At 41.7% G+C, this 11,290-nt stretch overlaps 3 protein-coding genes across 5 annotated transcripts in view; all 3 read left to right on the top strand.

Annotated features, from left to right (window-relative positions):
- LOC117141607 overlaps positions 1-6,129 on the top strand; it is a 44,123-nt gene extending 37,994 nt beyond the window's left edge. For both annotated transcript variants that reach the window (XM_033305123.1, XM_033305122.1), the window contains exon 2: positions 5,302-6,129. In XM_033305123.1, coding sequence (XP_033161014.1) covers positions 5,302-6,020 — 719 coding nt within the window. In that variant the 3' untranslated portion in view covers positions 6,021-6,129. The remainder of the gene's footprint in view (positions 1-5,301) is intronic.
- A 284-nt stretch (positions 6,130-6,413) lies between these two features.
- LOC117140502 lies at positions 6,414-8,575 on the top strand. Of its 2 annotated transcripts, XM_033303468.1 has the most exons (5): positions 6,414-6,479; positions 6,669-7,410; positions 7,498-7,742; positions 7,804-7,972; positions 8,032-8,575. In XM_033303468.1, exons 1-5 carry the CDS (start codon positions 6,414-6,416, stop codon positions 8,520-8,522), a joined length of 1,713 nt encoding a protein of 570 aa, XP_033159359.1. In that variant the 3' UTR covers positions 8,523-8,575. The 2 variants fall into 2 exon arrangements, with proteins under 2 accessions (XP_033159359.1, XP_033159360.1); XM_033303469.1 differs by lacking the exons at positions 6,414-6,479; positions 6,669-7,410 and having other exon boundaries at positions 7,621-7,742; positions 7,812-7,972.
- A 275-nt stretch (positions 8,576-8,850) lies between these two features.
- Positions 8,851-10,494, top strand: LOC117141905 (phosducin-like protein). The gene has a single exon (XM_033305617.1). The coding sequence runs from the start codon at positions 8,940-8,942 to the stop codon at positions 9,768-9,770; it is 831 nt and encodes a 276-aa protein (XP_033161508.1). The 5' UTR covers positions 8,851-8,939; the 3' UTR covers positions 9,771-10,494.
- The last annotated feature ends 796 nt before the right edge of the window (positions 10,495-11,290 follow it).

Genomic DNA, 11,290 nt, shown 5'->3' with positions numbered 1-11,290 from the left:
TCACTGTTTAACTTAAATATTTTAAAATATTTAATACTAATCTTAATTCATGGTAAAAAAGACTTGTTTATATGCATTAAAATTCTCAGAGGAAGACGTTTTCGATTGTATACTCCTTGTAAGCCCCTTTTATCATTTCCTTTGTAGTTAGTCCAACTTTTTCTCATATAATCTTGCCAGCACTGATTCGCACACACCCAGACGGTTTAAGCCTATTGTGCTATGTTTTTTTGATTTTAGTGGGACGTACTTTGGCTACATTGTTTGCCCGCATTTTCGCTACGGCGGCAACATGTGCAAAAGTCAATTTGAAAATTGCCGCAACTGCCGCACAGTCGTCCAATAGGCAGGAAAAGTGGTACTTTGTGGTTTAAGGCTTGTTTTCCACGCCCCAAAAACCCCCTCACACATAAACAATCGACCCCGAACAGCCCACCGGGAAGTTGTTTATATTGTTTTTAATAACATTCAGCGCCTCGCACAGGCAAAAAGGCACCATGTGTGGCTTGCATTTTATAAATTACACTAACTTTTTTCTTCCCCTGCCTACGCACGCCGTTTGCATTTTATGTATTAGTTGAACTTTCAGCAAGTTCAATGTACATAAATCAAATGGGCCAACAGCAGTTGCTAAATTAAAAAAAAAAATTCTAAAAGTAATTTCAAATTTAAAAACACTAAAATATACCATTATTGAACTTATAAATAAAGAAAAAATACCATTTATACCATAAACTGATTTTGCATATTTAAATATATTAATTTATTAGAATATCACATAAGTTTTGAATAAATGAGATTTATTGATTCATGAAAATGATGCCTGAAGGTTTAACCTTTTTAACCTGGGGCTAAAATAATACTTTGCAAATTCAACTGGAGTTTGTTAGCCGTAAACAGCGACTAAATTTGATCTACGATTGTATAATTTAGTTTTGGGAAATGCGACTTTCGTGACAGACCCCTAGTTTCGTCCTTTTTTGCACAGGAGCCTGCTGTGGGCGGAAAACCGGTGAAATCGGGGGTAAGCGGCACGGGAAATGAAATATTCGCAAACAAATAGACACACTTATTACTTTTTCGTCCTGGCGGCGGCATGTTGGATGTTGGATGCTCCTGGCGCGTGTTTCGCTTACTCCTGCTGAAGACGTCTTCATGTTGTCGGTTTTGTCCTTTTTATTGCTGCTCCTCCTGCCTTTCACTGACATGCCGCAATTTTTCTTCATTTCTGTTTCGTTTCGTTTCGTGTTGCAAGGACCCACCGAGGACCTTCGCCCGAGATGGATGGCTTGTCTTGCTAATAATTTAACAGTTAGTTTTAATGCCCTACAGTTGCTGATGATGGGACATTTGTCCGGCAAACACACACAAATGCCGCGGACATAATACGACAAATTTACCAGCGAGCCTATCTGATTCGATCCATTGTGCTGTGCAATAAAATGAAAATTTAGGGAAAAATATTCATTAATTTTTTTATAATTTTTATGTCACTACTATCCCTTTTTAAGAGAACTACAAATATTTCAAAATTATTTTGCTAATGAAGAGACTCTGATTTTAATCATGTTACTCATTCTGAAACTGCCATATAATAAATAGTAATAGTTTTATTTACTTAAAGAAACATAATTGATTAATTTATTTTTTAATTAATTGAAAACTAATTCCCTATAATTTCGTATTGATAATTTTCCTTAAATGGTAGGCCATTTGATGTCATTCAAGCTCGAACCAATAGCATCTTGTCCAGATCCTGGCCATGGGCAACATCATTTTTCTTGTCTCCGGCTCAAGGAAAACAATGCAATTCTGACATGCGTTTAGTTTAGGGCCTAAAACATTCTTTCGCATTGTTTTCCATCTATTTTTTTCCATGCCAGACCGACACGTGTTTTTCCGAGGCAAGGCCAAAATATGGCCTGGTATTTGCATGCTGGCTGCTACAAGAGTTTAATTAGTTAAACAAAGAACAGAGGCTGCAGCAGACAGGGCCATAAGTTAGCCGAGTAACCCCTGGCAAAACCCAGTCCAGACCCTTGACACGGATCAGAGCAGAGCTCCAGATCCCCAAATCCTGTGGGAGGCATAGGTAGCATTTAACGCCTGTCCTCTCCCTGATCCGTTTCCCGGGAATTGTCTGGCGGCGGCCACAACTTCAAATACAAAGTTGTCGGGGGATTGAAACACCGCCCGCCCCCTTGGGGGCACGGAACTTGCTGCCCAGATCTTGGGGCAGGCCTAACAGGTTGGCGAGGGCTGCTGGGTGGGGCAAAGGGGGCGTCACAGTCATAATAATGTTTCAAGGCCGCTTTGGCCCCGGGCGTAGACATTGGGGAGAAATTTAAACGGCAATTTGGAGCCGTGTTTACCAACCCCAAGGACATGGAGATGGGGCAGGGGCAGCTGCCAGGACGAGGACGGCTCCACGGCGGCAACATCCAAAAATGTGGGCTGAACTCTTATTTTTGGCTCCCTTCTTTTTTTCTGGGTGGGGGTTTCGGCGGGGCATAAACTGCTTACGTGCCTGGCAAGCCTTCGAGATGGCTGCTGTCTGCCAGACATTTTGCACTGAAAAAAAAAAAAAATAAATAAAAAAAATATTAAAAATTACCATGCTTAACATAACAAATTAATCAGTATATATATTTTCTTATCCACAAATTTCACTAGAATTTGTATTATTATAACTTCTTTAAATAGCCAACACATAATATAATAATATAATAGTTACAAGTTAAACTTTTAATTTCTCATTAAACATCTAAAAACATAATCATTAAAAAAGGATAAACCAGTATTTCAAACATAATACATAATTGTTTATAAAATATTGTAAATTTTTGAATTTTACTTACTTTTTTGTCATAATTATATGATTTTTTTCGAGTGCTTTCGCCCGAGGAAAGCATTTGCCCCTTTCCATTCTCGCCCACTTTTTTTCGGTCTGGTGGCAGGCATGTCGCCATCGCCATCGCCATTTCCATGGTCCTCATCCTGGGCACGTCACTTTTGGTTGCTTGAGCTGTGTGTCGTTTGTTTTCCTTTTCTGCTTTGGTGGTTTGGCGCACAAATCCACAAAAACGCACAAGCGCCCACTCCCACCCACTTCCTGCGATTCATCCGCCTCCTTGGTGGACGCCCAATGCTCGGGCACGAAGCCCCAACATAAAGTGTGTTTAACTTTTTGCGTTGATATTGTGAAAATGCCCAAATATCTTTAGCCTGCCTTAGGTAAGGATGTTCTGTAACTACACAAAAATAAGAGAATAAATTGCATGATGTTGGCCGAAATATTTCATATGAAATAGAGATGTAAGTAACATAATATACAAATTAAGAATAATGTTCAAGAAAATAGTGCACATATATATTTTATTTTAAACCTTACTCTTTTAATTACAACAAATTATTCAAATTTTAAGTTATATTCTTGTAGTATGCAGTTTTCGGTATAACTGACTTAAATATTTTGAAAGTTAGTATGCAGTTTTTCTTTCTGTGTAGCTGTAGTTTCAATCCTGATGGCTAGCGAGTTTTTGTTGTGGGCGCTTTGGCGCTTTCACGACCTCTTACATATTGACTAGTTGGAAATTTGGGTGTCCATTTTGCTGCTGGCTTATAACTTGTGGCGAATATTTTATGCACAACGCACTTACACTTTTGGTCCTTGTTTATTTTCGTTTCGTTTCATCGTGGCAAGCGGCTTTCGCTTTTTTATGCGCTGCACTTCATTTTATTGTCGTGCTAAGCTGCGTTTGGGGAATTGAATGCGTATGTCCTGCGGCTCAGGATTATGGCCCCGGACAGTTCATCAAGCCAAGTAGTTGCTGGGCAGGTCAGAAAGCGTCCTTTTCGGCCAGGGGAATGGACAGTTTATGGCCAAGTGGGGGTTGGTTACATACTCCAACTAGAGTGGTTGTTCAAGCAGAACTACAAGTCGCACGTTTATAAAGGCTTTTTCCGAATTAAAATTTACATTTAATGTGAATCAAGCGATATAATACTTGATAGGAAAATAACTAAAAATATCAAAAGTATATACAGAATATTAAGATACATATAAACACATTTAAGCTTGTAAAATGAATGCATTTCTTGATTGTTTTTAGCTTGAACCTGCGCAATTTGACTGAGCTCTAATTAATCCTTTAAGCCTCTGTATTTAACTGAAACTTAAGTAAAGCAACTACTAGTACGGACGACCTGTCGCAAAATCAAAAGTGTATCCCTGCGACATGTCCTCCCCTTGGAGGACATACGTTAAGCTCCTTGTAAGCCGGCCATAATTAACTAAAGTCAATTGAAAATTACAAAAAGGCTTAAGCACGTCGAGCTGTCGTCGGAGGAGAAGGAGGTTGGGCCACTGACAGCTCCCCCACCGTGCTCCACTGCCACATGGTCGAGCAGGCCCACCCAAAATGAGTTTTCACTTTCAATCCGCCCGCTTTCTTCCAACATTTTCCGGCCATCATCAATTTAATTTCGTAAGCTCACCGCCGAGCATTGCATAAAAAATGAACGTCCATTCCATGTGGGTGTGAAAATGTTGGAAAATGTTTGAAAATGTTGGAAAATGTCGACCCGCAGGCCTTAAATCCCCGCCAGTATCGACGGAGCAGCTAAGAATGAAAGGGTGTGAACCGAAGCGTGTGCCATTTTCAATATTTGCCAAAGCCACCCAGCATGCGGCTAATCTGGAAAATCTTGTACCACGTCACGGGTAAAACGCTTGCCGCATCAACAGTTCCATGTACTCCATCACCGGGGCTGCTGACTCACCTTCTCTGGGCGGAGAGGATTCCTGGCCAGATGCTTTGCCCATCCCGGGTGCCACATTTATTTTCCTCCTGCCGCTGGACGATTGCAATAAATGTTTTTGTTGCCTACTTTTAAGGGTTGGCTCGCCACTTGCAGTTGGTCGCCTTAAGGGCTTTTCACTGGCTTTTAAACGAACAAGCATGGGGTATAAAAATTTCATTTAGATCCGCAGCAGCATCCCCAAAAACTATAGGTAACATTTCCGGCCGTTTGAAGGCGATTTAAGTGCCGTGGATTCCCAATTCTCAAAGGGCAGCAAAGGGGAATTGATTTGATAATTCTGATTGTTCTTTTTCATTCGTTTGACTGCCGGATGTAGCGGGCTAAAAAAAAAATTAAAAAAAATAAATAGATAAAAAGAAAGAAGGATGCAAGCTAAAGAAATATCTTCTATGATTAAAATATGTTAATTTTATAAACTCCTTAAACATGCCACTTTTTTCGCCATCTATTAACCATTTCCATCCTTTTCTTTTACAGACCGCGCCAATCACAGTGATCCCACGATCGAGATCTGCCGCCGCTGTCCGCCGGACTACGAGGCGGAATCGCTGCCCTCGTACACGATTGTTTCCGGACTGCCAACGTACGACGATGCACTGGAGGAATTCCGCAAGGCGGGCATTATTCTTACACCCGCCGTCGTGCCCATCATCAAGATCTTCGAGTGCAACGAGACCGGCAAGGAGCAGGCGGTGGGCTACAGCCTGGTGGAGACGAACATAGCGAGTGCGGATGCTGCCGCGGATAATGTGTCGCTGGCCTCGACCACCTGCAATTGTGGCAACTCCTCGCCCACCTCATCGCTGCCCAGTTACAGTGCCGCCACGGCGGCTGTGATGGCAGCGGCGGCTGCTGCTACTCCGCAGGTGATTGAACTATCACCGGAACACCTGGCCTCGTTGTCCCAGAAGCGTCTCTCCCTGCAGATCTCATTCAATAACTCGGTGCGCCGGCAGTCGCCGCTCAGGAATCATCTGCTGAGATCCCGAGCGGTGGGAAATACCGCCGGAGTGGGTCCATCGGAGGCAGCCGGTCCTGCCATTCACGGGTCGGGAGCTCACGGAGTCCATGGCGGCGGAGGTGCCACCATTATGCCCATTCTGCATCGCTCCTCCTCCACAATTTCACTGTCCCACGAACGCCAGTTGCTGGATCAACGCCTCAGGCATTTGCATCATCGCGGTTCCCTCTACTGAGAACCCATATAGAGCATTCAAACTGCCTGACTAATCCTTCCTAAAGGGTATTCCCTACGTTATTCATATCCCAAAAGTTGTTAGTTTTAAGATACAGACATAATAAACATGCGTTGTTTTTTGATGGCTTTTGTTTCAATTCAACATCATTAAAAGATACATATCCGTAAGGATTACTTTTTGTATCTTTATGTTTAATAAATAGAAGTTATTTATAACTACCATGGTTATTTACTGGTAAACGTAAGTACAAATCGCATAAAATCAATAAAATCAAGTCAATACACCGGCACCTCAACTAATTACTATGGAAACTAAACAAAATGTTTTATGGGTGCCATCGCCGGCTTTTGTAGTTTAGTTTGATATTCAAAGTTTATTTTAATAGTAGCTATGAGCGCCTCAACACGTACTGGATTAATTCCCACGCCCAAGAGGCATGTTAAGTATCTAAAAAAGGTAATGACCTAATCATTATCCTAAGTTCTTATGTTATCTTTTGCTACTATAAATAATTATTAGTACTGATTCAAAAATGACAATATTACATTGAGATACTGAAGGCGATAAAATCTTTTCGGATTTTTATTTTATTTTAAAAAGTATTTAAAAAAAAAAAAATCAATTAAAGTGCTTCTGTTTTAATAGCGCAAAAACCAACATGGCGATATATCGCGAATGCCTCTTAAGTTCGAGGCCACGCCCATGCCGCTATCCTTACGCCCCTTTGGAGGACTCTTCAATCCTTTTGCCAAAGGATGCTCGGTGCTGTGCAATCATCCGGCGCCATCTGGGGTCAAGGATGTGATTAATCAGCTGAAGACATCGTTGGCGATCGAGGGCAAAGGCCAGCAGCATGGTAAACAGGACAAAATTCCTGAGGAGCCGGAACTGCAGCCCCATGAGGCGGATAATATTCCGGAGGATCTGTTCAGGCGATATGCGGAAACGGATTCGCGTCCGATGACGCCAACGCCCACGGTAACTAGTATCCATACCAGGACCAGTGCTGGGTCCTTCTATCGCCGATGCATTACTCCGGAATGGGGCAAACACGAGAACATAAAGCGGAAGAAGATCATATTGGATCTACGGAGATCGCACTCCCAGGAGACGCTCTACTGGAAGCCCAGTTCGGAGCTGACCCAAAGCGGCCTAGAGGAGGACAAGAAGCCGAAGAGTGCCGGTGCCAATGAGGACAAGAAGCCAAAGAGGCAGCCATCCAACGAGCAGAGACCCAAGTCCTCGCTGGCCACCGCAACTCTGGCACCCGGCGGAGATGCCTCCAATGACCAGGAGGCCAAGCCCAAAACCTGCATCAATGAGCACGAGCTCAGCGACGAGGATGTGCGAAGAGGCAAGAAACGCAAGAAGTTGAAGCCAGCTCAAGGTGGGTAACCATAAAAAAATGAATCTTTAAGATTAAAAATAAAACAAAATTGGCTTTGAGTTGAAACTTATTTCTTCCAAATTAAAGCCACCACCACATTTCACTTGAGTGAGGATCCCGAGACGCAGGTGGCTGCCTTGGGTCCCGATTCACTGAATCCCAGCACCAGACCAAGTTTGATACCCAACTCACTCACCTTGTTGCCCAAGGACAAGCGAGAAACTGAGCGGGAACCGATCCTCTTGAAGGGCAGTTTCCTCACCGATGAAGCTTTTCAGGCGTTGAAAACCGATTTGGATGTTGATCTTATTGAAAACACTTTTGGTCGATATGTAAGTGAAATTACTTAAATTCAGCTATTGGTTTTTGAAAGTTGAAATCTATTTTCCAAAGCTCAATAGAGCTCTAAGAGAGGCCATCAAATACATGCCACCCAAACCCAAAACTGTGCCGAAGCCCGTCGATGATAAAGTTCCACCAGAAACAACGTCCAAAATGCCGCGAAAGTTCTCCAAATCAGCGACCAGATTCGATGTACCCATGGACCTTTCCATGCTAAAAAGTGAGTACGCTTCAAATATTTTAAAGAAATTAATAATACTAATTAACTTACCCATTTAGATATGACTCCCTGGGATTATTTGAGCAAGTGCGTCTGGGTGTCGCAACAGAGAAAGCAGCTGTATAAACGAGTATTCTTAAAGTATCTGAGTAGAATCGAGGAGCCGGAAAGCGAGTTGGCCGCCATGGGAAATGATGAGCTGCCGGAATACAAATACCGTGAAAGAACCCTCGTCTGGCAGAGTCTGCCACAAGCTCTCGAGGATGTTCTGGAGTTCCATGGCACTGAGGAAAATGTACAAGGCACACTGAGAATGTTGGGCTACGACGCCCAAGTATCGGGTGACTTGGACTTCCGCGCCTGGTGCGGAATCGTCTCCTTCGCCGAAAGATTGGCCCTAGCTGATGAGTCCGGATCGGATGATTCGTGCGACGAGTTGGAAAAGGCCGATTTCAATAGCATGGAGCAAATAATGCCAGACTTCACTGTGCCCGAAAAGCTTAAGGATATTTTCGATGTAATTCGAAAGACACATAAAAATAGATATTGATTTAAGATTTGTTATTAATGATTGTCACTAAATTGCATTTAATAAATAAAAACTATGTGAAACAAAAAAAAATATCAACAGTTAATATCTAATTGTTCTAGAAGAAGAACATACATATGTAGCACTATAATTCATTTGTAAGCTAAGTGAAAAAAGATTTTATTATTTTTAAATAAAAACAAGAATAATTTGAAAACAATTTTGAATATCGCGGTCATTGAAAATGCATACTAACAAAATATTATTAAATACTAACGTAAAAATACTGAAAAAATACAATCATACTAAAAAGAGTCAATATCGAAACTGAAGCATCGGTAATTTGACAATCGACCTATCGATACTACCATTAGTGAATAATCCAATCCCGACTAATTAGATTGTAAATTAAAAGTAAAGACTCGTTAATTACCAATCATGGCCACCTTGGAGGACAAACTACTGGGCGAGAAACTGGAGTACTACTGCAGCAGCAGCGAGGGCGAGGACAATGGCGACGAGGGAGACGATAATAAGGGAGCATCCGGAAAATCCCGATCCTCCGGTCTGACCATCGACACAAATCCGGATGCGACTCCGGCTGGCGGATTCCGGCAGCAGAGCTCAACGAACACGGGTCCCAAGGGCGTTGTGAAGGACTGGCAGAGATTTAAGCAGCTCGAGGCGGAGCGACGGGATGAAACCGAGCGTCAACGTCTGGCGCTGGCCAAGAAGCTCACTATTACGGCGACAACGTCGGCGGAGGACGAGGAGCGCAAGCGGCAGGAGGAACTGGACGCCGAGCTGAACGAACTGATGAGCGAGGACTTCCTGCAGCAGTACCAGAAACAGCGGATGGCCGAGATGCTGCGACAGACGGGACACCACCAGCAGTTTGGCCAGGTGCAGCAGTTGACCAGCCACAAGGAGTTCCTCGCCTGCGTCGAGCAGGAAAACAAGCACACCACCATCATCATCCACATATACGAACGACAATTGGCCGCCTGTGCCACGCTGAACAAATGCCTGGACAGTCTGGCCAGCGATTATCCGTCCATTAAGTTCGCCAAGATCTGCAGCTCCGTGGCCGGAATGAGCAGGGACTTCCGCACCAAAGGATTGCCCGCCCTGCTGGTTTACAAGGCCCAAGCGGTCATCGGAAACTTTGTGCGGCTTACCGATGACCTCAGCGACGACTTCTTCGCCTCCGACGTCGAGAGTTTTCTGATTGAGCACGGCATTATAGTGGACAGAGCTCTGTACAATTGAGCTGTTAGCAAGGTTTATGAACTGACAAGTAACTTATTCGAGGCTTAACGGCTGGACCTTTCAATGTATAGCTAAGACCATTAAACTTTTAAATCTCTAAAACTCTATCTTGGTTAATTCCTTGATAAAATTCCGACCGTATTATTTGTATCAACAAAAGAAACTAACACGACTTCTTGGAATCTCCGAGTTACTTGTCAGTTTAAACCTGGGAATTAGAATTATCCGCAAATTTTGACCAAATATGTGTTCGTAAGATTAGCATTTAAGAGAACTTAAGCCCGCCCTCCTTTTTGATTTTGCAATTTAAATATTTATTCTTTCCACTCAGTAATTAGTTACATTATATGTATGATTCTTTTCTCTTTTTTTGTTTTTTTGTATACAGAAGTTCTTAAAGTGCAACTTTCACAAAATGGAAAATGTCTCTAAAATGGGGTAAATCAAAAGAACTATAAAACTAAATTAAAAATATTTGAAAAATGTATTCGAAATGCATTTTGCACTTGAAAATATATGGAACAGATCCTGCTCACTAAATATAGCGTATATCTATAACGATTCTGTCATCATTTACAACACGATTTATATTTATGTAATAGTATTTAGTGGCTAATGAATGTACTTCACTCGAACTCGTACTCCGTAAGATTTATACAATTATATATTTTATAGCTTATAGCCTACACATATACAGCAATAAAAATGATGTCGATAAAATTAACCTTCTTTTTGTTTGCTTTGCTAATCAACAAATTGGTGTTACTTGCATTACTCATTCCTATGTTCTGGGCAACATTCAGAGCTTTAAATTCTAATTTTTACACTTAAATAGATGCGCTTCATACTACGTATGAAATGGCAAAATAAGATGCATTCATTTCCATTTGTTTATTTCCTTAGCTAACATTTAGAGTAATTATGTAAATTCAATTTCAAAAACACACCAAATGTGGCCAAACACAGCGAGGAGGAAACTGTTTCTTTCTCTAACTTCGCAAAGAATTTTTCAATTAAAGCTGAAAAATCTCCAAGTCTGGGATGAAGGGGAAACAGAACTCTAGTGGCGGGGCAGTGGAAATCAATCTGGAGAGGGTCCTTTGGGACCATCTGGAGACCATACTTGGATTGGTACTATTAGTAACTAGTCGTCGAGAATTCGCTAAATCAGATTCTATATAAAGTGGAATTGTCTCATTCGTTTTAGCTGTTGTTTGGCGGTTCTGCTCCCCCGCAGGAAGGGCTGTTTTAGCATATCGTTTAGTTAATATACATACTGGATATATCTTGGACACATAGACATACACGTATATATGTACACATAGCACTATTAACGATAACATCAGTGAAATAACATCCGATTTACATATTGATTTCCGTTCGCAGTTATACAAGTTTAATTCGAAAACGCTTATCTACATATTAAATGCTAAGTTTTCTTGTTTCTATCTTTGTAAGAATAATGTAGAATTTGTATTAGATATTTTCGATTGGTTTCTGTTTAGTTTTGATTTTGTACT

Source organism: Drosophila mauritiana, chromosome 3L (genome assembly GCF_004382145.1).
Source record: "Drosophila mauritiana strain mau12 chromosome 3L, ASM438214v1, whole genome shotgun sequence".
In the NCBI taxonomy this organism is placed as follows: domain Eukaryota; kingdom Metazoa; phylum Arthropoda; class Insecta; order Diptera; family Drosophilidae; genus Drosophila; species Drosophila mauritiana.
This window is presented reverse-complemented; position numbering and strand designations above follow the sequence as displayed.

Excerpts from the sequence above, each read along its gene's own strand:
- LOC117140502 (XM_033303468.1), top strand. The coding sequence starts at position 6,414 with ATGAGCGCCTCAACACGTACTGGATTAATTCCCACGCCCAAGAGGCAT. Across the intron at positions 7,411-7,497 it reads GAAGTTGAAGCCAGCTCAAG|CCACCACCACATTTCACTTG; the intron begins GTGGGTAACCAT and ends TCCAAATTAAAG. Across the intron at positions 7,743-7,803 it reads AAAACACTTTTGGTCGATAT|CTCAATAGAGCTCTAAGAGA; the intron begins GTAAGTGAAATT and ends TATTTTCCAAAG.
- LOC117141905 (XM_033305617.1), top strand. The coding sequence starts at position 8,940 with ATGGCCACCTTGGAGGACAAACTACTGGGCGAGAAACTGGAGTACTAC.